The following is a 27,842-nucleotide window of genomic DNA, read 5'->3' as shown; positions in this document are numbered from 1 at the left end:
CCTGGACCAGGTCAAAGCATCTTCCACTTGGGAATGGTTTCTCCTGGGCTGCAAAGCCCCACATACGACTCTCTAGGTTTCAAAGCTACTTAGGAAACAGTGAGAACAGCCTTCCTAGACTAGAGATATAGCCCAGTGGATAAGGTGCATGCCCAGCATGTACAAAGCCCTGGGTTCAATCGCCAGCATATACCAGGTATGGTGGAGCACACCTATAATCCCAGTGCTTGAAAAGTAGAGGCGGAAGCCAGGCAGTGGTGGTGCACGCCTTTAATCCCAGCACTTAGGAGGCAGAGGCAGGCAGATCTCTGAGTTCAAGGCCAGCCTGGTCTACAGAGTGAGTTCCAGGATATCCAGGGCTACACAGAGAAACCCTGTCTCGAAAAACAAANCTACAGAGTGAGTTCCAGGATATCCAGGGCTACACAGAGAAACCCTGTCTCGAAAAACAAAAAAAAAAAAAAAAAAAAAAAAAATAAAAAAAAAAAAAAAAAAGGAAGGAAGGAAGGAAGGAAGGAAAGTAGAGACAGGAGGATCAGCAGTCATCATATATAGTGAGTTCAAGGCCAGCCGGGGTTAGTAATATACAAGACCCTGTCTCAAAGAAAGGAATACCCTTGCCCTCTCACCTGTGCCATTGACGCTTCTAATTCACATCTGCTTCCAGACTTCTAGACCCAACCCATAGAGCTGCCCTGTCATGTGGGAGCACAGAGACCCTCTGGTCTAGATGTGTGCAGCTAGTCTGTGCGCACAGTGTATGGTGCACGTGAGTGCTGTGTGCCCATGCGTTCTGCACATCATTCTTCCTGACTTCCCAACAGAGCTAAAGTCCAACAGCAGGCCTGACACCCAACTGGAGGTCTAAGCTCACCTCAATGACCAGGGTCTAAAAAACCATACAAGGGACAAGGGACCCTGAGAAGATATAACCTGATTTAAAAGCAATAGTCACTGCGGTCTATACCCCATCCTTATCAGCACTCGCCTTCTGTGTGCACACAGGGACGTGCATACTCGCACACATGCAAGCACACACACACACAAAGGGGGGGGGCAGAGAGAAGAGAGAAGAGAGAGGGGGGAAAGGAGAGAAGGGAGAGGAGAGAGGGGAGAGGAGAGAGGGGAGAGGAGAGAAGAGAGAAAAGAGAAGGGAGAAGAGAGAAGAGAGAAGGGAGAAGGGAGAAGGGAGAAGAGAGAAGAGAGAAGAGAGAAAGGAGAAGGGAGAGGAGAGAAAGAGTGCTTGCTGTTGCTTCAGTTACAAAGAACACAGTGGTATTGATTCCATCACTCCTCAGCAAACAGCGCCCCATCCCCTTTAGTCCCCGGGGGATGTCTGAAGCTAGGTATCCATGAGGACAGACAAGAAGCACAAGTGTCAACCCAGCAAAGGAACCTGTCCTGCCTTCCACAACCAGACAGGATAAGAAGACAAAGGAGAAGAAGGAGTGGGGACAAAAGATGAGCGAGGAGGAAGATGACTTGGGCAACTTCCCAGAAGCAGCCCTCTCTCATCAGACATCAGGCTCTCAGCTGATAACCAAGGTCTTACATGCCAGATAATAGGGCAACATAGTAACAGTAAGAGAAAGGACCCTGGAGCCAACTGCTCAGTCTGAATCCTGGCAGTGTGACCCTGGGAAATTTACTTAACTTCTCTGTGCCTTAACTTCATTAGTTATAAAATAGAAATAATAGTACCTACTTCACAGAATGAATGAAGTTCTTAGAGAACTTTGAATATATATAATGTACTCTGTTTAAAAGGTTATTTTCTTCAAGACCCTCTCTTAAAGTCTTCCTCCTGGGTCAGTAACACACAGGCCAGCAATCAGAAGAGCTGCTGTGAGCAGCAAGACTTGTCAAAGGCAGGGTTAACAACAGCAGTGCTAGCAGGGCCCCTGCCCTGTTCCAGAGATGCCTAGAAGCCACAGGTCCCAGCTTTCCTCTACCTCTGGTGGCCTCAAAGACCCAAGAATCCCTGCTGCCCAGCAGGCTTGAATGTGCTTAAGCCCTAAAAGGCAAGGCCTGGTCCCTTAGATGCCAAGCCCTGAAGCAAAGAAGCCTTCTGCATACTCACATGACTTTCAGGTCCCAGTCTCCGCAGGTGACAAAGATTGACTTGACGTTTGGATCTAAGAGGCCTTCCTTCGCCATCCACTCATCGACCCTCTGGAAAGTACACAAGAGCAAATGAGATCGTCCTTTACCCTGAGCCCAAGAAGAGCGCAAACAGTGACCCGCAGCTAAGCAGCTTGCAGCCGGAGCGTGAGGAGTGGTGGTCTCGCCCAGGCATGCTCTGCTTTGCTCTGTCCTCTCCACAGTGGCTGGGGACCACAGAGGCTCTTGAAGGATGATCTCTTCGGAGAGATACCACAGTCTGTGTGGCAGGAAAAGCAGCTCCTTTACCCGTCTATGTGTGACAACCTGCCTGTGATCCCAACTGGCAGTTCAAACACTCTTCTGTGACCTAACTGTCCCTTTCCTTGGCTGTCACACAAAGGCATAGCCCAGGGCAGACACAGGCACTCCTGGGCCCTAAGATCAGGGCAGAAGGAGGCCAAGACAGGACCTTCCCTGTAGCCTTGCTCATACTCATGCTTCTTCATGTTTCCAGTAAGTGCTTACTAACTGTGTTTATGAACCTACTTCTTTATCAAGTGAAGACAAAACCCATTTCCCTTCAAAGAAGGTCCCACTGATGGGCTCGAGGCCCTCCTAGGAGTGAGGCAATGCTGCTTCATCTAGCTGCTCAAAGCTTTACAAACCAGCTCAAGAGTTCAAATTCAGCCTAGCATTCTAAGGACTGAGCTCACGTGCTACACAGGCAAAGAAACCATTCCCAAGCACACCCAAGTCCTCCTCTTCACACCTCTGGCGGGTGTTACTATTTGCACTTACAGTGGAGCGCAAACACAGACACCGGTATAGAACAAGAGAGTTATCATAAGAAGTCATGAAGCACTGCCTAGTTTTTCAGAAGATCCCAGGCACAGGGAAAGAGTGCAGTCAATCATACCATGGCTTCCACTTACATAGGAGGACTATTTTTTAAGTCTGTATCATACAGAAGTTAAAACACAGAATTAAAAGTAAGACACATCCTGTTCCAATCCTTGGCTCTTCCTTATCCTGGCTATGCTGTTGAGTAGAAGTCATTTAAAAGTCATTAAACACCACTGAACCTCAGTTTCTTTCATCTATACAACTAGGTAGGATAGCAATCCTTACTGAGTTGTTCTGAGAATTAAATGTGACAATGTATCAAATGCCTCCCCTAAAATAGACAGGAGCTGAGGGGAGAGTGGTGAAGAAGTGCCTGGACTGCAGGAGAGGAGGGACAGAACTCCTGATGAGAGCACGGGCGGCGGCGACTGTTCAAGTGACAGTTAAAACCTGTCTTCCCTAGCCGACTGTAAGAGAGCAGGAGTGCCGCTTCACTAGCTGTCCTGCTCCAGAGTTTTACACAGGACAAACGTGTTGCCAGGCATGCTGGCACACACCTGCAGAACAAAGCTGGGAAGTTGAGGATCACAAGTTTGAGGCTAGTCTGAGCTACACAGAAAGTTCAAAGCTAGCCTAAGCTATATAGCTCTATAGCTCTATAAGCTATATCCTGACTCAAAACAATAGATACTTGATGACTGAGAACATTAACAGACGCAAGTTTAGTGAGAACAAAGCCTTCATGGCAGAAAACTGCAATGGCAATGATCTAGTTAGAGCAGACTGCCAAGGGGCTGTGTGGGCTCTAAGGAAGAACGCCCAGCTAGCAGGTACAGCTAGCTCCCTGGCAGGCACTTCTGAGGTGCTGGAAGCATCCAGTAATAAGACCAAGGACTCCCTCTAATTCTGTGTCAGGCCAGTAACCAGAATGTAAGCGCTGCTCCCTGGCACATCCTGGAGATCACACTGTCTCTAAACCTTTCACAGTCTGTACCTGTGCCTAGGAATCATCCCCAGCCAAGGACCCTGCTAAGCACAGAGGCTGGGCATTCCGCTGCTGAATGATCTGCCTCCCTCAACTCTCTAGCTTAATCCCTTATGCACATGTGCACACATGTGCAGTTACACACTATCACATCTTTTACCCAAGGTCACCTAAAAGAAATGATAAACTTCATTGAAGAGAAAAGATTCAACCCAGAGCTTCCCAAAGCCCTAAAACCTGGCCGGTTCTATATGCTCAAGTACATGTCCCACATGGTAGCATCCCAAGCCCACAGCCCACAGTGGGAAAGGACAGGACTGTCAGAATGACTCAGCCAGCATGGCCATGGCTTTGCCCCAAGAGGCACCTAACACTCTGCCATGTGGCAGAAACTTAGTGAGCATCTTTCACTGTGAGCCTGCCCAGACACACAAGTCTGACCTCCCTTGTTCTACCTAAGTGAACCTATTATCTAAGGCAATAGGAACCACAAGACAACTCCAATCTGTCGGCAGCCCTTCCCATCACTAACGGTATACGGAGCCCAGCCTGAGCTCTACTCAGAATAAATAAATCAGGCAAGCATCTTGCTAGCTGCCTTGGTTGGGACAAGATTTTAGTTCTGTGTCTGACTCCACGGTGGGTATGGTGTGCTTGTCCTCCATAAACTCTTCTCAGACTGATGCTGGCAGCCTTCCCCTCACCTACAAAATACCAAAGTGGATAACATTCAGAACATTCTAAGCACCCCTCTCCAAGGCTGGCCTGGGCTTGTCAGAAAGGGGTCTGGTGAACACCACATCTCCCCTTAACTCTGACCATTACGTTAATGACCCCAGTTTGGAGTTGCAAGGACCTAGCAACAGACATTCCTGGGAAATTCTATCTGCCCTCTATCCTGTTAAAGCAAGGCTGTTTGGGGCTGGCAAGGAGCAACCATCCCGAGGGAGCCCCTCAGTCCTAGTAATGGACTACCTCTCAAAAGGGCAGTAGGTGAGGGAAGCAAGCAGAAGCTGTCGTACCTTACATTTACCTTCTGCCATCTACTGCAAACACCCTCACCATGTCCAAAGCCAAGCTGAAACGCCTAGACCTCTACACTCCAGAGATTGAGAATGCTCACTCCCACCAAGGTAGCTAAGCCTGCCTCTCAGACCTTCTCCATGCAGATGTGTCCAGGATGTTCAGGTCATGACTCTCTCCCAGGGGACAGCTAAGGGGAGGTGTCTCCCTTTTGATATCACGCCTCTACATCTTCGCTGTCCACGTGCCATGCAACTGTGCCCTTGATATTCTTCCTGAACACTGATATGGCCCAAGTTTTAGATTTATGAGGCTTAAAAACAAATAAAGCACCTAATGAAATCCATAGGCTTGTTCTTGTCTGCCTTCCTCCACAGAGCAGCACTGTCAAAGAACCCTTCTTAGAAAACCCTGCGGCTGGAGGGGTGCAGGAGGGTAGGCTGAGATCAAGCAGAGCCTCTCCCTTATTCCCTCTAGCTGGAGCACAGGAAGCAGCGCTTTAACCTTTCCCAGTTCCCTGAGGAGAATATCCAAGAAGTGTGGTCTCTGCCAAGAGTTCTAAAGTCTTTAATTTGATTTCCCTCACATAGGCAATTGTTGTAATTATTCTGATTAGGAATCATTACCCAGTGCAGCCTCTGCACCCGACAGGCACATCGCATCCAGCGGCAAGCAGCAGTGGGGCAGGCGGCTGCCTGTAGCTCCGGGAGGAGCAGACAGCAAACAAAGGCCATCGATGGGGAGTTCTGGGTGAGTTAATGAAGTGCTCACATGCCACAGGAAGCCAACACCAAAGCTAAACAAAAACACCTCGAGTCCCAGGGGCTAATCCTGTAAGGCTGCAGAGCAGCTCCTCTGCCCCAGCTCACCCAACACAGGCCACAGGCCAGGTGAGGAGGGGTGAAGGGGCTCTGTCTGACTCCTGGCAGCACTTGGACATCTTGTCAGTAACCCTGACGGGAACAGCTGGAGATGACAGATCAATGGTTCAATACTCTCAACAGCATGTCACTGATGTGACAGCAAATGTTATTCTAATCAAGCTATAATCATAGTCAAATTATACGGCAACATTCTCAGGAGGGGAGGGAAAGAAAGGCAGCAGGAAGAGGTCAGAGGTCAGGAATTAAAGGTCATTCAACCTACCTCCAGCACTTGCTGCAGGCTTGGCTGGCCATCCACCATGGCTTGAATGATCCCGGTGAGCTGTAAAGAAAGAAAAACAACAGCCTTTGGGTAGACAACCAAAGCCCAAGGGAAGAACAGCGCATTCTGTCCACTCAATTCCTCCTTCAATGTGAGAGCTGGGGCCTCAATGCTTCAAGCTCAGAGGCAGCCCAGGAGCCCGGAAATCATGTCCTAGGGTTCTGTGAGAATACTCCCAGTAGCCCCTTTGTCTGAAACGGGCCCACCCACAGGTTAACAACAAGGCAGGCTCCATGCATGTTTCAACTTTGATTTGGGAGACTTTTTTCTTTTAATGTTCCATGTCTTTTGTATTCAACAGGTTCAGTAAGTTCCCACAAGTCAGTCTTAAGGCAGGCTGGACTCCAGCATCACAGACACTCACAGAGAGCCTGGTGAGTCCATGCTCCAGCTCAGCACACTTCCTGAGCCCTTCCCTTTCTCCGAGCCTCTGTCCATCCAGGACTTCCCCATTTACGCTTTTAAGGAAGTGTAAGGACACAGCCACTTATTTTATATTCCAGAAATTGTTTTTATCTTAATTGGGTAACACAGGACATGTCTCAGAAATACGGAGCCCTCAGTCCTCCACACTGCCCTGCCAAGCTAGAAGGCCACCTGGAGCGAGCAATGGGGAAGAGAGGCCTCCTAATGCATAGACTCTGGCCCAGAAGCTGGCTCAGGACATAGGTTCTGCCCAGGTCAAGCCTAGCTTTAAGCAAGCTTGTTGTTTTGCTTTGTTATTTCTGAAATAAACATATCCCTCAAGCACAGAGTAGGCGCAGAGTTCCCATCAGACTAAATCCTGAGGCCCTGTCCTCATGCCATCATGCCCCAGACACTAGCTAGAAATCACAATGCTATCATATCTCGGACACTAAGTTAGATAGCACAGAGCTATAATGTACTGGCTATTCTCACAAAGAGTATGCTGGCTGGCTTGGAGACAACTTTTTTGTTGAAGTGGGGGAAGGGGTTTAAAACTCCAATTAAACTATAATTACACTTAATGAATACCAAATACCTAACTCACAGAAAGTGCCAGCTCTAAAAGGGAAGGTTATTTTCTCATAGTGACTTACATGGAATGGTAATACACACCTTTTAGGGAAGAAATTTTCATTTTAAGAATGCTGAGTTCCTCTAGGTGGGTTTCTGTAGTTCATCAAGTCATTATTAGGTGGTATTTTAAGGAAGTGTAAGGACACAGCCACTCTATTTTATATTCCAGAAACTGTTTTTATATTAATCTGTATTTTAATTGGGTAACAGCTGCTGCCTACAGACTTCCCATGGTCTAAAAGGAAAATAAATTAGAAAGATTAACTACACTGTTCTTTTGCAAGGCTTTAACCCACAGCATGCCCACCCGGCTGGCACCTCCACACCCTTTCCTTGTTTGGGAGACCAAAGAACTGCCCAGCAGAGGGAGGGCCTGAGTCAAAGAGAAGAAAAGACTGGTCTCTGGCCACATACCGAGTAGAGGGGGGGGTGAGGCACCCTGCATGGGAGGGAGGTTTTAATTTGAGAACAGAGCATTCCTCTTGTTCATTCTCCTAGCACCTACTATGTGCCAGAGAAGCAAGAGCCTGCACAGGTACACTAAAGCCCTGCTCGTGGAATTGCCCTCTTCACCACAGTGCTCTATGCCCAGCCTGGCTAGCGCCCAGAGCCACACCCAGGACAGGCAGGCAGGCAGGCAGGCAGGCAGGCAGGCAGGCAGGCAGGGGCCCTGGATTTTCTGTCAGTCATATAGGGACCAATAGTCAGAAATAAGACTCAACTCCAGGTCCACCTTCCAGAAGTCAGACTGACATCTAGACTATAGCTGTTCATTCCAGTCTCATTCCTTCCTGCTAAATTCTTCCAGGATAGAGGGATGGTAAGAGTCAGGGCTGTGGTGGGAAAGGCCCACAGCCACTCCCACTTCTTGGAAAACTCCAGGGTCCAAGCATCAGCCTGCATCTAGTATGAGTTCTAGGGCAAGGCCCAGGCCTACTTCTTTGGCTCCTGTCCAGAGTAATTGGGTAAAGCCCAACCCTGAAGAGCTTCGCAAAGTCTTACATGTGCAGACAAAGGCACAGAGCAAGAGCTTCCCCCCTCTCACAGTACTCAAGTTAGCACCCATGGACCCCTAGGCCCTGGGAAAACCAGATGTAGGTAAGAAACAGACACCTGTAGTTGAGTAGCACAGTACTGGCTTTAGCACACTCAAGGCCCTCAGTTCAAACTTTAGCACCACAAAAAAGAATTAATTATTAAAAAAAATCACATCACCTAAAAAGAAAACCAGGGGCCATCACAAGTATCCTGCTGGAAGGCTGTAGTTAGTACTCCTCACAGTGGGTCAGGCCCACCTCTCCCCACACTAGGGCTGAGACTGGGGCTCCAGCTCAGCAACCAGGCACCACAGGCCTGGCATGGAGGTCAACTGCGCTCTCCAGGCTTCCTAGATGGCATGCATTTCCGGAGTGGCCAGCCAGGGTGGCTCATGACTGAGTTCCTGCAGAACTGAAGTCAGCCTCAGAGACAAAGGCTTAAACTGTAGTTCAACTAGACATGGCCTTCTGGGGGACACCTTCTAGCCGTAAGGGACTGAGGGAGTTCTTGGAAGGAATAGACTTATTACCCAAAGAATGAGCCACCTCTTACCAGCTCTACCAGTGTACACTGGCTGAAGGGGGTTCAAACTGAGAAAGTCAGTCCCTGTACTTCATACACAGCCAAGCTATAAATGATGAGGGAGAGAGACTACTGTATAAAATTAACTGGGAAGTCCCATCTTAGGCCTAACTAAAATCCTTCACGGTGTAGTTTTAAGCCCATCCCACTTAGATTAATACATATTTGCAAAAGGCTTTCATAGCCTCACAATGAAAGGTACTAGAGCAAAGCCAAGTATTTGTTAAGCTGAGAACCAGGGCTCACAGGCTAAACAGGACTCAGAGGCCTTAACCACTTAAGGTAGGAGAGGTGGGGGAAAGAATTAATGTGTGCTCTCCGATTCCTTTCACTGAAGAATTACAGATTAACTCCCACTTCCCCAGAATCAGAAACCACATGAAGGGACTTTTGACTTAACACTAACTAATAACACTGCTAGTTCCCGATGCCCCTTACCTATATGAGGGCTTAGTCCAGGATGAGCTGGCTTCATTTAGAAACAGCAGCAACTCCAGAGAGCAACCAGGAAACTCAGTGCCAACAGCATGTCAGCGGTCAGCCAGTCCCCTTTCACAGTTTATCTCCAACACAATCGTGTGTATTCTGACACCATGACAGTTTGTTGACTACATAAGCACTTGTCTCGGTGTGCAATCTGATAAGCAGGCCCGCTCTTTCTCTTCACACGGAGGCCAATGAATCTCACCCTTATAACTACAGGCGCAGGACAAAGCCCTTTACTGGCATTTAGCAAAATGGGTATTTCTCTGTTTTTTGTTTTTGTTTTTGTTTTTTTCTTTCACAGCAACAACAACAACAAAAGACTATACATGGTCAGGGGCCACAGCAGCCTAGCTGTTGAAGCCCAAGCTCACACATAGGCTGGGACAGCCTCTAGAAGTCATAGGGAACTTCCATGGCCCTGTCTCTACCAGAACTTGGCTCAGGATGAGTGTCAATGACCTGAGGCATGAGCATTTGTGTGGGACTACAGACCTGTTCAGGCCAAAGCCTTCTGTCTGTGGTCCAACGCTATACAAACATGCTCACATATATATGCACATATATATGCACATAGACTAGAGGTTTTGTTTGGGTGTTTTGGTTTTTTTGGTTTTTTTTTTTTTTTGATTTATGGTTTTGTTGTTGTTGTTGTTATTGTTTTTTGAGACAAGAGTTATTACATAGCCCCAAGCCTTGGTAATACAGCCTTGAACTCACTGGACTAATCTAGGATGGCCTCAAACTCCCAGCCTCCGGTCTCATCCTCTTAGGTACAGAGATTACAGGCAAGGGTCATCATGCTGAGCTATTTGCTTGTCTGAGGCAGCCTCATGTAGTCCAGGCTGGCATTGAACCCCTTATCCTCCTGTCTCTGACTAAAGAGTATTGAGGCTATAGGCACATGCACTCCACCTGATCATACTAGGGTTCTTAAGACTCTCTTGTGCACTCGAGAAACAGACTCTGCTAGAGGAGGCACTTGTGTCCAAGCTAGAGGTGTGAGACCACCGCTCACGCATTTATTAATGAAAGATTAATATGTCCCACTGCCATCCTAAAATCGGCTACTGCCAGGGCGGGTGAGGCCTCCCCCTGTATCCATACATCTTCTCAAGACCTCATTACAGCTGGGATGGAGTCAGGGCAACACAGAGGTAATGTAAGGTTTTCCAGAGAGACTTGACTCACTCAAGAGGACAAGTCAGATGCCACCAAGATGGCTCATCCAATAGGGCACTTACCCTCAAAACTGAGAATCTAAGTTCAAGCCGTGAAAGGTACAGCTCGGAGAAGCAACTCCTATAAGCTGCCCTCCCTCTGTCCAACATGCATCACACCATGTGTATATCCCCTCCCAATTCAGAGAAATTTGCTTTTGTTTGTTTTGGGGGGTTTGTTTTGGTTGTTTGTTTGTTTATTTAAAAAATAAAAGGCCAAGTCAACAGCACAGTAGCTTAGCTCCTTGGCAATAGTTTGTTTATGAGTACATGTGTTTATGATGAGTACACGTGTCTATGAGTACACGTGGAACTAGACTACCTCATAGAAATAGAGGCAAAAACAGACCCAGTCTAATTCAGCACTCCAAGAACTCATTACAGAGACGCAAGACAAATAATCAAAGTACAAGCTATTGGATCAATGTGATTTGGGGTAACCATCATCCAGCTATGTACCAAGGAAGGCTGAAAACCCTGAGCAGGCCTGGAGCACAAAAAAGCATAAGGCACGCATGCTGCTGCAGTGGGTAGGGACAGAGCAGGAGCCAGGGGGTTGGAGGGTGCTGAGATATCAACCCAATGCCTCATAACCAGATCTAACAGTTGTGCAGCCAGGATCCCAACACAGGACCCTACCCTCACTGCTGGGCGCCTTCCATCCCTACTCTGGAGGATGTGTCCCATCCCAGAGCACCCACTCTTGCCTAAGGCTGGCCCCAGCAGCACTTTCCATTCCTGAATAGGCAGAAACCACTCCAAGATCTGGGTCTCTGCCCCATACCAGGCAGTGTGGCCTCATAGTGCCCAGATCATTTGTTCCCCAAAGCTAAGCTAACCAGGGTGGTCTGGATAGTACCTAGATGGAAAGAGGGCATGGCACGGCTTCCTAGACGATAGGGGTCTTAGGTGGTGGCTAGTGTAACCTTCCACCAGTGACTTTCCAAAAAAGGGCAAAGGGCAAATTAGCCACTCACTCTGGTGGGAAAGGGGGAAATGATGGAAAGCTTCAACACCATGAGCTAGCATGAAAGGCTTAGGAGAAAGGACATCTGAGCAGATGCGTACCTTCCATAAAAGGCCCAGCTGGGTCAGATAACAAACACTGGCTCTGAATTCAGGAGCAGCTCTGGAGACCCCATATCTGGGCTACTCAGCCTCAGAGCCCACTGAAACACCCACTGTAACCTGCAGGCCCTTCCCCAGCCTCTTCCACAACAACTGTCCAGGCTTCCTCAAGTACTTCTTTCCCCTATTTCACTTATGTGTAGAAAGGAGGTCTTTATATGAAGGCACAAAGGCTCAATATATCTCAGCTCCAAATTAATGTTTTCTGTCACGTCTGCTGCCATGCATGCCTGACTGGTGATTCTACCACAGAATGCCTGGCAGGGTACACTATAGGAAAATGGCCAGAGAAGGCGGCGTCTCTGCACCTTTCTCAGTTAGCCCTCTCAGGAGCTACACTCCTCTACCCTGATGTAGCTCTTTTAAACCTCCAGCAATTATCAAAGTCTCGGCTCTGTAAAATGGGGTCAGTGCTAATCTGCAGACAAGGTAGCCAAGTACAGGACAAACCAAGATAAGGACACTCGGCCTTGGCCAGCCTGTCTTCTCCGTCCTTGAAGGGAAAGTCATGCTTTACTTTGCTGAACAGAGCAACATTAACATCCCAGGAAGCTAAGAAAACCTGGACATAACAATTCCTTCCTTCCAAGCAGCCGAAATCCTCACTGCTGCAGAACAGGTCCTACTGAAAATGGAGCTGGGAAGAGCCTGAGTCCCAGAAGTCCCAGACTACTCCTAGAATGACTCCAAGTGTCCAGTGCCAGGAATACTGAGAACACGACAGAAAGGGAAATGTTGGGGAATCTGGGGCAAACTGTTATCACTGCTGTCCCTGGGGACAGATATTCAAGCAGTCACAGATTAAAGTCAAGTGAAAAGCCATTGCTGGGCTCTTGCCTTAACACTGATCAGACCTGGCTTTCCCTAAGTGGCCTGCATAAACCAACAATCCCAAAGCTCCTCTCCCAGCAGCCCTTACCTCTGTACAGAAGGGGGTAAGCTGTGGGTGGACTACGGGCTGGACATACATGTGAAAGGTAGACTCAATTTCCATGGTCCGGCCATTTAACTTCAGGATGGGGAACTCAATGATTTCCTAGAATGCCAAAGAGACAGAAGAGAAGGTAAGTTATTTTGATCAACCATTTCAAATAACTATGCAAAGCCAAGAAAAAAATGAGTGTTTGTGACTCACTCCTTCTGCCAGCTCAAACCCAAGGCTAGAAGAGGTGATGTCAACATTTATAATCCCATTGCTCACACTGCTAAAGCCTTCTCATCATTTTAGGGAAGGAAGACAGTGGTACCCTCTGTTTCCCTCACAGAGGCCCATTCGGATGATCCTCTAAGACAAAGAAAGGCCTTCCATCTCTTGCCCAGGCTGTTGTCCTGAAATGTCTAGATCTCCAGGTAAGCAAGCAGCCATCACTCAGCACAGATTTCCTTGTATGAATCTTAAACACTGCCAGTGGTGGGATGGGATGTGCAAGGGTGGGGGTGGGGGCGGGGAATCTTCATTAGTTCTTGTGAGGAAAAAAAGGTGACAAACAAACTCCCAAAATACAGCCAGAGGGGACACGAGAGCCAAGAACATGGAACACAAGTTAATAGAGGCTAGTGCCTCCCACCTTTCCTTTCAAGCACTGCACACTCCCTTTGCCTGCCCCTACCCGCCCAACCGCCCAACCGCTTAGCAAGCCCTCCCCAGTCTGCTGGAAGGTAATGGAAGAGGAGGAGGAGGAGTGACAATTTGTTTGGTGTCTCTAAGATTAATTTGTCTCCGTTATTTAATAGAGATGCACAGCACCAAGGTCCTGGTGTGCAAACAGGCTTGCAGAACGCTGGCTGTGCAGCACGCCTCATACATCGTTCCTGGAGAGGGAGGGATGCACCAGGGGGGGAGAGGGCAGGAGAGCACGCGCACCAGAGAGAAGAGGGAAACCAAGGGGAGAGAATAAAAAAATATATTGCTTTTTAATATTCAAAAACAGTTTGCAAAATTTAATCAAAGCAGAGGAAAAGCTAACATTTTTACCACTTTGACATTTTTATTAGCGCTTTCATAAATTTTTAAAACATGAATGGAATTAGTTTACAACACCCACACACAAAAAAAACTGCCCTGAAAACATCTGGAAGAGACAAATAGGAAATAATAAAAAAATAAATAAAAGCAAAATCTTCCAAGTAAAATTAGCATGTGAAAAAAGCCTGCACTGCAGAGACAAAAGGGAGTTCTGCCCACACAGAGCCCCAACAATCCACTCCAGGGGCGTGCCTACCCCAGAACCCTTACTCTAGAGAAGATCCTCCTAGAGTCATCAAAGCCAAGGCAGAGACAGTCTGGAAGAGCAATACAGAAACCACCACTAATGACCACTCCTGACCACACTCAGGAAATCAGTGGGCAGGAAAACAGAACGTTGTCAATTGTCTCTATGTCCCAAGGAAGACAACTGCCATCCTTTGGAAATACATCCACTAATATTATGGACTTGTTTTTTTAAGTATTTATTTCAATCCAAAGCCTAACAGTAAGACAGAAACAAATCAATGCAGTTAGATTTCATACCAGAGAAATTTAAAGGCTCTGGTTGCCTGGTAGCCCTAGGTCAGTGGCTTTCAACCTTCCTAATGCTGTCGCCCTTTAATACAGTTAAAGGTTGTGGTGACCCTCCCAACCAGAAAATTATTTTTGTTACTACTTAGTAATTGTAATTTTGCTACTGTATGGATCATAATGTAAATATCTGATAAGCAAGATACTGATATGAGACCCCTGTGAAAGCATCATTCGACCAGACTCTTTAGCTGATGGGAGCCTACCTGGTCCCCTGAGCTGATCCCCAGAAATGAAGAAGCTGAAGAGAACTTATTACCAGATGCAGGAAGGGCAAAACGGCTGCAAGGTAAGGGCAGGAAGCCCAGACTGCTTCCTAGGCTCCTGATAGACACCTCTTCTCCCAGTGGAGTGAAGGACTCGATCTCCAACTGGTAAGCCTTTGTTCCCATAAAGGAGCCCAAGCAGAGGGGAGTTTTGCTATGGAAAACTAAGTTGAGCATTCACACATATACCATGCACACTGTTCCTAAAAATTCACATAGCCACAATTCCCAAGAGCTATGGTTCATGAGTTAGACCCCCACCCCCACCATAACCCCAGAGTCTGTAGTAAATCCTTCCTCTCCTACTAAATAGGAGAAACACTCCCCCACCCCACCCCACCCCCACCATAGAAAGAGCTCCACAGCCTGGTGAGTTTGGCTGCCCTGGTGTCCACGGAAACAAATACAGCAGCTCCTCCCTAACAATGTTAGCTAGGCCGAAATGAGATTTAACCTGTGACACAACTGTACTTTTCATTTAAACTTTCATTTGGAAAGAAACAGTGTTTGGAGACCTGCAGTTTGTCCTGCTAATAAAGACAAGTGTTGGGACCTTTAAGGATGCCATTCATCTTTGGCTTTTATTAAATTCAATTTTCTTAAGCCTGTGATACATTATGAAATTAGGAGTTGACATTCCTCTGGAAACAAAAATATCTATCAAACATAAATAGGGGAAAACCTCTATTACCAAGAATGGATGGCTTAAAGTTGATCTCTTTCTACTTTTTTACAAGCACACAGTTTGTTTTAGATATGTGAAATGCTATTACAAATCTGGAATTTCATTAGTATTATAAAACAGAACATGCTTCAGCTCCTGCTCTGACCAGAACTGTATCAGCTTTCTCAGCAGGCTTTGAAAACTCAGCCTTGGGTCTCCTACTGAAGCTTAGCATTCAGACTCTCCTGCTAATGCTTCCGAACCTAGGGACACAGAGCTAAGGACCAAATTCACCTTACTGAGACCTGTCTCAGCTCCCATGGGAGGGAAAAAAAAGAAAGAAAGAAACACCAAGATGCCTAAACCCAAGGCTCAGGGCACGTGAGATCAGCCTGTCAGCCGGGCCTAGTCCTCAAAACTCAAGAGGGACTCACAGGAATCACACATACACAACATGGCCACTACCCTGGAGTCTTTCCTCAGAAGCATCAGGAACTGTAACAACCTGACTGCACAGGACCGACTCCCCTGAACCGCTGAAATGCAAAGAGGAGCTTATGGCAGAAGACTCTTGAAAGATTCTTAAAAACAAAACAAACAATTGTTTTAAATGGAGCTGAGGAGATGGCTCAGCTGTTAAGAGCATGCACTGCTCTTGCAGAAAACCTGAGTTCAGTTCTCATTACTCATAACCATCAGGTGGTTCATAGCCTCTATAACTAAGTTCAGCGGATCTGAAGCCTCTGGCCTGTAAGTGCACTTGTACTTATATGTACGTACACACACACACACACACACACACACACACACACACACACACTCATACATAAATTACAAATAAAAATTTAAAAAGAAAACCCTCTGATGGGTCAGAGCAGAAAGACCTTGCAGATAACTTCTTCCCATCCTACACTGTCCGGCAAGCTCCACATACTAACTGCACAGCACAGTCATGGAGAAGAACCCAACACTGCATCAAGCTGGCATATCTATGCATCAGGTGTGCCTGAGCCATGCCAAACATTTCATAGACTGTTTTGACTGATAATGGTCTAAGACAACACTCCCGCTCCCCACCCCCACCCCCGCCCAGCACAATTTTACAGGTAGATGGTATCAATTCCGACCCAAAGATCTGCGAAGGTGTGTCCAAGTGCTAGCTTTTAGCTCTGGTTGCTCTCAGATAATGACAGCATTATCCCTGCTCCTCTTCCTTTTCCTTTGCCCAATTTTATTATTTCCCCCAGAAAGAAGAGGGTTGTTTGGTTGGTTTTCCTCTCAGGGACAGTTGAGTGCTCATGCTCCAGAGGAAGGAAGACCCAGTCTGTATTTATAAGGCATCTTTCTGGCTTCTAAGAATAGTTCCATAATTCCTTTATCTCCCTATGCTATTCACATTCAATTAAACTACTAGGGGGCTACTATGTAAGATAAAGTGGAGCTTAAGAGATGAGTAACTTGTGCCTTAGAGAAGTGCTTGAGTTAGTAAGCAGACATGACAACTGAACAAACAATGGGCAGTGGAGGGACATACCAAGTGTTAGGCTTTTGTTCTTTGCCATTCATTTTCTTATGTTAAGCTCACTAACCCTGGGAGATGGGTCATATCATCAGCACCAGCATCAGGTCATAAACCAATACTGATAAGCACCTACTATTGAGAAGCACACAGGCACAGGGACTGAGGCCTGGAGTCTGGGGAAAGAACAAAAGGAGATGGTCTCCAACACTCTCTGCTATGTGGGGAATGGGATCATCCTGTCCCCTCTGCTTTTTGTTTCCTCTGTGGTAGACACTCTGCTAAGGGCTAACAGAAATTATCTTAATCCCCTAAACAACTATTAGGTAGAAATCATTGCTGTTGATATTTCACAATGAACTGAGGCTCAAAGATGTGATGGCCCTTTATCAACTATGCTGCTGGTAAAGGACAATGCTGGGACTCCAAAAAAGGAGGGGGAAAGAGACAAGTAGGGCTGGCTGTTCTTCAAGGGACTCAGCACACTCCTCAACGCCCCAATGGTAGTGTGTGTACACGGCCTAGGCACAAGTCCTAGAGGAATGTTCCTAAAGAGTCTCCTGAGTTCTGGAGCCAGATAGGTGCCACGAGGCTGAGTTCAGGGAGGGAGAAACCTAAGCCTTCAGTCTGCATCTCTGGCATTTGCCTCTTGGTCTTCTTCCCTTTCTCAACTTTTGTTGTGTGCAAACAGGGAGGAACTGACAAAGAGGAGACAGAGCTAGTATCTGTCACCAGAAAACACTCCTTTCTGGGATTTTCCAGGATCTGGGAGGTGATCTGCCTAAGATGACAAGGTAAATGGTGGCACCAGGCCAGATTCAGAGCACTCCAAGCAATGTCTACTAGAGTCATCCATTCTTGTACCTCTGAACAGTTTCCTTCCTCAACTGCTACCAACCACTCAATCCCAGGTTTAGCCAAACTGTCTAGTTTGCCTGGGACTGGAGGTCTCTAGAACACACCACTGCCGGTGCCAAAAGTGGAACAGGTACAGGTTATCTTACCCCATTCAGCTGTCTGAGGGAAGAATGAAATAATACAGCTGGTCTGGGGGCGGAGGGGAGGTTGGGAACTGGCCATAACTGACAACTAAGGACAAAAACCTCCAAATGTGAAATTTTCAAAGTATCCAGGTTCTTACCCTGCTGCATTTATTCTGTCTGTCTGTCTCTCTCTGTCTCTGTCTCTCTGTCTCTGTCTCTCTCTCCCTCTCTCCCTCTCTCTCCTTCCCTCCCCCTCCCCTCTCCATCTCCCTCTCCCTCTCTCTCAGTAAAATGCCAGAAGGGAGAGAAAACAAAGGAAGCACCAAGCAAACCCGTTTGCCTTTTCCTACAGAAGCGAGCTAGAACACGGGTTTTAAGATCATTTGATTTAAAACTGATCACCTAGGAGTCCCAGTGGGTCCCTTATTAAACAGGACAAGACTGCAATGGTACTTCAAGTAAAAGTTCACACCCAACTGTTGAAGATCACAGGAAATAAATCTGTAGGGCTTGTTTTTAGGGTATGCTCTAAGACAGTAAGACAACAACAGAAGTCAGTAGCAGAAAGGGCTCAGCGGGCCCCTGGGACTGGCAGCAAGGGTGACTACAGTAGTGGTCTATCCCATTTTCCAAAAGCACAAGCTCTTCTCAACCTGCGCTAAGGTTTCTGTGATCCCGTCTGAGATGTGGGGCTGAGATCACTTTCATGTCTGCCTAGATGAATCTAGGAAGAGCAAACAGACATCTCCCGATAGGAGATAATAACAAGTAATCTAGCCCTTCCTTCTACCCCCTGTACTAAAGGATTTGGTAAAAACCCAAAGGCAACCTAACCACACACAGCAAACATGTAGGGCTTATCCAATGCCTGTTAGATCTGGATATAATCTGATAGAGAGGTAACCCTTTCCGGAGTGAGTAGGGAGCCTCCTGCTAATCGGGAAGAGTGAGGATGCACTGGGCATGATTTGCCTAACAGTTTCTTGGGGGTGGGGGGCATTTTATGCACAAGGAGCTTATTTCTTAAACAAACACTCGTGGTTTTGATTTACACCACAGCCTGCTCCTAAATAATTTATGGCGGGTTAAATTTATTGCCGAGCCCTGGCTGGCTGCAAATTCGAATTGCCAAATAATTAGATTTTAGGGCAAAGCTTATAAATTACCCGTCGATTTGTCCGGACTTGTTTGTCAGTTGCTTTGTGCTTCGGGTCATCTTTGGCATTTGGCTGTTTGGGTTTTAATTGCTGATTTACACTTTGACAGATGAGAGCTGATGCCAGAAGTTTCAGGACAAGCAACGGGGGGAAAAACCCAGAGCTTTAAAAGGCTGATTTTTCACCTATATGTTCCCCTCCACCCACCTCCACAGACCCCCACAAAGCCATTAAAATGTAAAAACAGGCGGAAAGTAGACAGTGCTATTCTTTAAGGTCTGGGAGTACAGTGTGAGTTATAATTTACCTTTACTAAAATCTGAAATTAAAAAAAAACAAAAAAACAAAAACCAAAAATGAGCCTATGTATCAGTTAAGTGAAGGAAATCAAAAGTGTTAAAACTTATCCTCACCCTGGCATACATGTAACCCTGTCTCTCTACATGTACACATGACTCAATTTGAATATTTTTCCATGTTCTGAGTAACATCAACTGTCAGGGATTTGTGAAGCTAACCTTTAGGACAGAAAACAACTCAATCTCTTCTTTGTGGTTATATACATACATACATAAATCTGTATTGCAATCATGTAATTAATAAAAACAAACCTCTGGTTATGCAAGGGAGGAGTTCCTTGAAGTTAGTTTTAAGTTTGTCATGGTAGTAAAACAGGGTAGAAATCTTGACTTAGCATTCCAGTACAGCAAGGGCACAGGCAGGGTTAACGAATCTCTCTAGGCAGCGCCCTGCGTCCATCTCAAGAGTCTGCACAAAACCAGAGAAGTAAGGCTGGCCTCCCAGTCAGCTGCTGTACTCCAACACCTTCCTATACAACCATGGGTCGGAGGTACTAATTCTACTGAGTGCTGTCATGTATGACTACATGCTAGGCACTGTCGGAAGCATGGACATGTATTTTTAGTTCACTGTATCCTCCTATAAAGTCAGAACTATTACTAATGGCACATTGCCAATAAGGCAACTGAAGTACAAGGGGTATAAGCCATGTTAGCCAGGGTCTCGGTCACTACGCTATCTTGCCTCAGCTCTCTGTACTCTAGAGGCCCAGAGTCTTCACCTTGGGGCTTGGACACATGCAGCCGAATCCTGTTCAGTCTGTCTTGGGAGAAACCGGGGCAAAGTCATGTAACTTACTCAGAATTACAAGATAGAGTTTGGTTACACAAAGACTCATTGTTTCCAATCAATTATAGATTGCCCTGAAGACACATTAGCTGGGGTGAAGGAATGAAGTATAGCAGGGTGAAGAAATGAGGCAGATGCAGGCCCACTCAGGTAATTGGGTAGGAGCCCAGAGAAGGTGGCTGGCCTGGGCCTCAGGAAGACTGTGCTCAGTAATCCCATCGCAGCCCAGATCCACTTTCGCATGCCTAGACCCTTCATCCCGAAGGGGCGGCTCACGGGTTCCCTGCTCTCTGTCCACATGTGACGGATGGCGTGGCAGCTGTGCTAGCAGGGTAGACTTGGAAGCTTAGACAACAGGCCCATCAGTACTTTTCTCCCCGGATGGCTCATCTCCCTAAACTGGCAGGAATCACTCCCTATTTTATGGATGAAAACGCTAGTACCACAGACAGCGATGAGAATTTGTTGCAGCTTAGTGATAGAGTACTCATGTAGTTGAGGCCCTGTACTCAAACCCCAGCACTAAAAACAAAATCACCAAGAGTACATAACCGTGTCTTGTGACGAGTCAGCGACCTTCCCAGCAACAGAATGCTTTTCTCCATCTTGTCTTGTTAGAGTTGTAGGGTTTGTTTTTGTTTTTGTTTTTATTTTTTCCTGTTACTTCTTCAAGAGAAACAAAGTGATTTAGATCAGTGGTTCTCAACCAATACTGCAACCCTTTAATACAGTTCCGAATGTTGTGGTAACCCCAACCATAACATTATTTGTGTTGAAACTCAAGAAGAAGGAAGACCAAAGTGTGGATACTTCACCCCTTCTTAGAATTGGGAACAAAATACCCATGGAAGGAGTTACAGAGGCAAAGTTTGGAGCTGAGACGAAAGGATGGACCATCCAGAGACTGCCCCACCCGGGGATCCATCCCACAATCAGCCACCGAACACAGACACTATTGCATAGGCCAGCAAGATTCTGCTGAAAGGACCCTGATATAGTTGTCTCTCNTGAGACTATGCCAGTGCCTGGCAAACACAGAAGTGGATGCTCACAGTCATCTATTGGATGGAACATAGGGCCCCATATGAAGGAGCTAGAGAAAGTACCCAAGGAGCTGAAGGGGTCTGCAACCCTATAGGTGGAACAACAATATGAACTAACCAGTACCCCCAGAGCTCGTGTCTCTAGCTGCATATGTAGCAGAAGATGGCCTAGTCAGNCATCATTGGGAAGAGAGGCCCCTTGGTCTTGCAAACTTTATATGCCCAGTACAGGGGAACACCAGGGCCAAGAAGTGGGAGGGGGTGGGTAGGTGATGGGGAGGGGAGGAGGGTATACGGGACTTTCAGGATAGCATTTGAAATATAAATGAAGAAAATACCTAATAAAAAATGGAAAAAGTTAAAAAAGAAAAAAAAACATTATTTGTGTTGCTACTTCACAACAGTAAGTGTGATACTGTTATGAACCATAATGTAAATACCTGTGTTTTCCCACAGTCTTAGGTGAACCCTGGGAAAGGGTCTTCCAGCCCCCAAAGGGGTCAGGACCCACGGGTTAAGGTTTGCTGATTTAGAGGAACAAAGCAAATTTCTAGCTTTTACCACAGATTTTGTGAGTCCAAAGCCCTGGTGTTGGGGCCAGTGATCCTAGCTTTAAGTAGTCACTCAGCTGATTCCGATACTCACTGCAGGCTGAAAGCCTCAGAGATACTCCTCAAACTGAAGGTCTGTCTGCAGGTCTTGTCAAACTTCCAATCTGTGTAGGTCAGTGTGGCCTGACACTCCATCTCTAACAAGTTGGCAGATGGTGTAGACGCTGAAAGTTCCTGATCACTAGTATCAGGCAACCGTCCCAGAAAAAGACCTCGCCCTAGCAGTGTATGTGGTCTCCAAAGACCCTTCCCTGCTTCTACCTTAGTAATCCCTTTCAGCTGACCAGTTTGCTTTTCAATGCTGTTAGTGCTCAGAGAAGTACATGGGAACTAACGACACTTGGTTCTGACTAAGGAAGGACAAGATCAGGTCAGAGCTGTAAGCTTTGTGACGATTTGGGAGAGTAGGATTCCCAGCTTTCTCACCGGTTATCATTAGTAGCTACCTCTTCTAGATCAATGCCAAACTGTACCTCAAATATATCTTAAAGGGATAGCCACCTACCTTTCCTTAAACTAGTTTACCTGTTGTCCCTGTATGCCCTTGATGTGGTTCTTTAACTTAGAGTACCTATTATGACACCTATAGATTGTATACTCTGTCCCTTACCAAATCACTTAGCACCACGACTCCCAGGGCTAAAATCCAATGAGCTTTCCAACTATGAAGAGCACTGCTCCCCAGCTTGTTCTTACCCAGTACACCTAGGGGTTATAAAACATAACCTTTCTCCATTTCTATCATCACCACCTTAACCCAGCCCACTAACATCTCTCTTAAATACTGTGTTTAACAGGTTTTATCAGGTCTACTTTTAGATCATTGGAACATCATTCTTTCATTCCCAGGGACTGTAGGTGCGCAGTCTGTTTTGTCCTTTCACTCAACAATACACTGAAAATTCCATTTCTAGTTTACTAACTTTGCTTTCAACCTCCCCCATGCACACTGCACTATGGACTCTTTGTTTTAATTTGATTTTTTTTCTGAGATAAGAGCTCACTATGTGGCTCTAGCTGTCCTGAATCACTACGTAGACCAGGCTGACCTCAAACTCACAGAGCTCTGCCTGCCTCTGCCTCCTCAGTGCTGGGATTAGAGGTGAGTGATACTATGCCCAGCTTTCACTATGGACTCTCTTACCTGTAGCAATATGGGAATTTCCAAAGAAGAGTTCCTGCTACAATTTAGCCCTTGGATGAGCTCTTGGCTGGAGTGGCTACCCAGAACTAAACAGTGAGCACAGTCTCCAGAAGAAAAGCAGAGCCACCCATGTAACAGCACTGGTCTACTAACCAAACTCGGTATACCTCCCATTGAGCAACGGTATCATCTGAGAACAGGACCCAAACAGCAGACTATTCCAGGGCACCTCTACTTTCACTACCAAGGATTGTCTCACTATGTGGATGTTTGTCTCTCCCCCAGAGACTCCTTTCTGATTCCCTCGCTGCCTGCTTGCCATCCGCTGTAGGCTGTCAGCCTTGGGGGAAGGGAAGCACAAATGTCAATCTGGGAACACTCAAGTCATGGGTTTTTAGGCTATGGCTCAATTTTTACCTCTAGAGCTCAGAACTCATCACATAAATGTAACGCCATGGGGGCTCTTTAGCATCGGGAACACCAAGGATAAGAGGATAAAAAAATAATCATCCCAATGGCATCTTAATCAAAATGACGCAGAATCCTTTTTCCCAACAAGACATAGTAGAGAAAGCATCACCTAATATCAGTTTCCTCATGTCAAACAACTGAGATGAGTCTGTAAAAGAAATGCAATCAATAGGAGGAGTCAAACACCCCTGGCTGACACTCCCCACTCTACCCTTTCTCCTCGGCTTCCCAGAGTTCTAGTCACCTCACTCCTCTTCATTAACCCTTTTTTTTTCACTCCCTCTCAATGTTAACCACACAGCCATTTTTCTATTTGAGGGGTCTAAACTTCCCAGGTCTGTTTAAAGTGTGTTCTAGCAGATCCAACTGCAAATTCCCAGTGTTTTATGTGAGAAGATGTTCTATCATTCTCCAGAAACCGTTTTTCCCTTGAGATCTAGCATTCCAACCAACTGCTACCTTCAATGACAGCTGACACACAACATGGCTCCCTAAGAATCCCTCCGAGCCTCAGCTCCTGAGCTCCCCAACCCATGCAGCACCATTGCTTTGTTGGCTTAGCTGATTTTGTCACATCCAACAAAAACTCATGTTTTTCCACTTTGACCCTCACCCTTTATGTCCAGATTTTATTCATTTGAACTCCTAAACCTCTTCCAGATTTAGTACTCTCACTCACAAGCATCTCAATAGGAGCTTCTAACTTGAATGTGAGAAAGAATATGTGAATAATACAAATATTCCAACTAACTCAACTGTGAACTCTTCAATGGATTCAAATCCATCCATTGCCTGTTCTTACTCATTTTCAACATTTTGATACATTAGCCTAAAATCCAGACTTTTCTTGCTCCCAGAACTAAGCCAATTCAACATATTTTCCTCTGTTAAAACCCTCTGGTTTAGGGTTGTTGTTGGTGTTGTTGTTTTTGAGGTGGGGGTAGGGGATTTAATCCCTGCTGCAACAGTTGTAAGGCTTCAGGCCTACATGGCCCTTTGGGTCTCCTAAATTTCTCACATTATGAAGCCTGTCTGTCTCTCCTGAGAACTGTGAGTTTGTAGATGGCTCCCATCCATTGTTGGGCACTACCTCATGCTTTCCTGAAATGATAGTGCACTGCCTATTGGTTACTCATGCATCCACTCTTCTTGACTCAGCTCCTTGAGGGTAGGAACTAGTTCCTATTTGGCTTTTATCCCAGCAGTTGTTATCCAAAGAGCAAAAGAGGCTTTTTCATTGCCTCCAAGGTGGTTAAAATGAGCTCCTCCCCGTTCCTTTGCTGACTTGAGTTGGTTTTGTCACAGCCAACAAAAACCTAAAAGGCATCTCAGTGTCACTATTACTTAACAGTCCCTGATGTCATTCAACACATATCAATGCTCCTATTCTTTGGAGCTCTTCCCTACCAACAAACTTAGCCCAGTGCCTAGCAAATCTGCCGTCCAACAGCTGTCTGTGCCCTGGAGAGACCACCGGGATAATAAGAGGCTAGGGGAGATGTTTCCTGATTTGCACTAAATTATGTGGTAATTTTGTTACCAATGACCCAATGCTCCCCTAGGAAAACTCCTGGCTCCACCCCAAGGCAACTCCACAGCTGAACTATACATCATGGCAGCTCAGAGGTATAAACCCTGGGGAAGGTAGAGACGCAATCTGAAGAGAGCAAAATAAACCCATGTCCATCTTGTCTCTGCTATGCCAATCACACAAGGCAGTACCACCATGCATCAGTGCTCCATTCCTGAAATGTATATTTTACTTCTACATCGCTATATCTGCTCTAAATAAAAAGGGCCCCTTGGCTTTCACATGGAATTACAACACAGCCAAGACACAGTGAAGCTTGTTCCCATTCAGGGAGCACTAGTGAGGAGCCACAGGGCGTCAGGATAAGGCCCATCCCGATAGGGACCACAAGGAAACAACAGGCTGACTAGGAGGCAGGAGGCATCACTTTTATGGAGGCAGTGACAAAAGGACAAAAGGGTCTAGTGGGTCACCCCATTCTCCCTACAATTACCGGCCACCAATAGTGGGATTCATTTATGGTGACTCTGGAAAAGATGTGCTAAAGCAGAAATATAACTGAAAAGAAAGGCAATAATTGTTCTGATGGGCAGGGAAAAAAATTATTCGAGGAGTCAGGAGCCTGTGCAAGAACACTTACAGCTCACAGAGTCATCATAACTCAGCCCCTCAAGCATTCTGTGCTCTGCTTATGGTGTTCACTTTAATGTTGTAACATATAACACCATCCACACTAACACAAAACACTACACACGCCACATGAGGCTGAGTTATAGTTGCTGGGGGAAGCATAACTTTGAATTTCCTGATTTTGGTGCATTTAATCTCAGCCATAATGTTACATTAACGTCGGTTTTGCATTTCATTTCCCAGTTTAGAATAGCATCAGCGTCTTTTGCCTGTTTGTACAGAAAAAATGCAGGCTAACTGAGGCTGAACACAGGGGACCAAATCTAACAACTGAGCCCTGCTAGAAAGTGGGCCTATTCCCTCCCACGTGGAGGAGCTGCAAACACAGCAAATTAACAGGAAAGGAGAGGAAAGGGTATTTTTTTCTATAGGGTACTTTCCTTTTGACCACTTAGAGACTGCAAGAACCAAAAACAGAAAATAAGAAGGCAATTATGGAGCAAAGAGCAATTCTTGGAGGGAGGGGGACAGTCTTTCAGCCTTGAAGGAAAGAGAAAGGGAATCAATATAGTCTGACTTACAGTGATCTTAACCAATTTCCTGAAAACTTTTCTACAATGTCTCTTCCACAAAAGGCCAGTAATGGTGCCAGTTCTAGGTCCTACTGAAATACTTCAAGTGTCTTTCTTCTGTATAGTTCTAGTCCTCAGTCACCACCATCCCTGTTCCCCATCCTGCCCTTCAAATAAACCCAAGAGCTGCACAATTTTCTATACAAGAGAAACTCATTTGGTCATAAGTCTAACTCAAATGCAAATACTATCTCTCCAAGGTTTCTGAAGGGAGGTGAGGGTGAGGGCAATGGGCAAAGACGAAACACTAGAAAACCTCAACCCCAAAGGTCATTGTTCTAACATTATAGGCGCTTAAATACAGAAAAGAAGAAAACAGTAGACAGGGCTGCTTTGAAGCAAAGAGAAAAGACTACCCAGAAGACCAAGGGACTGATGCAGGCTAGGCAGCAGCCAGGACTTAACTCCCCACATAAAGAGCTGTGCTCCCCCTCCCTCCCAAGCCATACAGACAGCTGAGGTTACTTCGTCTTCCCCACACGCACTGGCCTATACCTCATTTTCCTCACTTACATTTGCTTTGGTCTCCTCTGAACACTGAGGTGGTGAGAGAACTTGCCCTGAGGTTAAAGATGCACAATTAAAGAGCCACCAAAGCTTTCAGGCTGCTCTCTGGGCCCTAGGGTCACAACAACCATCACATCATGCACATCCACACCAAATGAGCAAAGCAAGCTCTGCTAGTGAGGACAAAGGAGCCACTGTCCCCTTAAATCAGATCAAAATTTACTCTGTATCAAAAAGCAATTCCTAAGACAAGAAAAAAACCCCACATTTCTGAAATTAAGAGCCTCTAATACTTTAAATCATCTAAATTAACATTTGAGAGAAAAAAGGTTTTCCAATGAAAAAGTCTCATATTAAATTAATACTTATCATGTTCATCTAAATAGAAACACATAAAACATAAAATGAGCACAAAACTCACATGAAAACCTATTACTAGCAAACCAGTTCCCCCAAATGGAGTAGACCAAGCACGTCTAATTTCACTTACTTGAACAAAGTACAAAAATAACCAGCAAAAAAAGGTGACAAATTGAAAATACCAGATGTTTTACTGTATTTATAACCAATATTGTTACACACCCATGCACAACAGAGCACACAAGCATTCATTTCTCATGGAGGTATTCCTTTAAGACAGTCTCAGTAAGCTGACTCAGAGACATTTGAAAATGAGAGGTAAGAGAAATGAACTCCACACCAAGCCTCCAAACAGCAGGTCTTTCCTGAGCCATTCGTAACCTGTTTCCACCTCACATACCTGGAAAGTATGCCATGCTCTAAACTGTAGGTCTAAAAGATCCAGAAGTGAGCCATGCAGAGATCTTGGAGTATTAAAAGCAAAAGAGCCAATCAGGAGAGTTCTAGTTCTAGCCTAGAACACATGTGGGATTTTCCATAAAAAGCATGTCTCAGAGCAGCCATCTCATGGCTCTGTAAGGTGGTGAGTTATAGCCTAGTGGCTGATTTTCTTGTTTCTTTTGGAAGGTTCTTCCTACCACAATCTCAATCTTTCCTCCTTCCATTTAAATCTGGGTGAAGTTTTGTTTTGTTTTGTTTTTGTTTTTTAAAGATTTATTCATTTATTACATGTAAGTACACTGTGGCTGTCTTCAGACACTCCAGAAGAGAGCATCCAATCTCATTACAGATGGTTGTGAGTCACCATGTGGTTTCTAGGAATCGAACTCAGGACCTCCGGAAGAGCAGTCAGTGCTCTTAACCGCTGAGCCATCTCTCCAGCCCCCCTGGGTAAAGTTTTTGTGGTCGTTGTTAAAATACAGAGCAAGGTATTAACACATTTATTAAGAACAAGAAATTAAT

General features: G+C 45.9%; 1 protein-coding gene across 2 annotated transcripts in view; it reads right to left on the bottom strand.

Annotated features, from left to right (window-relative positions):
* Eri3 (ERI1 exoribonuclease family member 3) overlaps positions 1–27,842 on the bottom strand; it is a 129,311-nt gene that overhangs the window by 83,654 nt on the left and 17,815 nt on the right. For both annotated transcript variants that reach the window (XM_021199612.2, XM_029539489.1), the window contains exons 4-6: positions 12,572–12,688; positions 6,101–6,160; positions 2,081–2,172 (exon numbers count right to left, since the gene is read on the bottom strand). In XM_021199612.2, coding sequence (XP_021055271.1) covers positions 2,081–2,172; positions 6,101–6,160; positions 12,572–12,688 — 269 coding nt within the window. The remainder of the gene's footprint in view (positions 1–2,080; positions 2,173–6,100; positions 6,161–12,571; positions 12,689–27,842) is intronic.

This window comes from Mus pahari, chromosome 6 (genome assembly GCF_900095145.1).
Source record: "Mus pahari chromosome 6, PAHARI_EIJ_v1.1, whole genome shotgun sequence".
Classification (NCBI taxonomy): Eukaryota; Metazoa; Chordata; class Mammalia; order Rodentia; family Muridae; genus Mus; species Mus pahari.
This window is presented reverse-complemented; position numbering and strand designations above follow the sequence as displayed.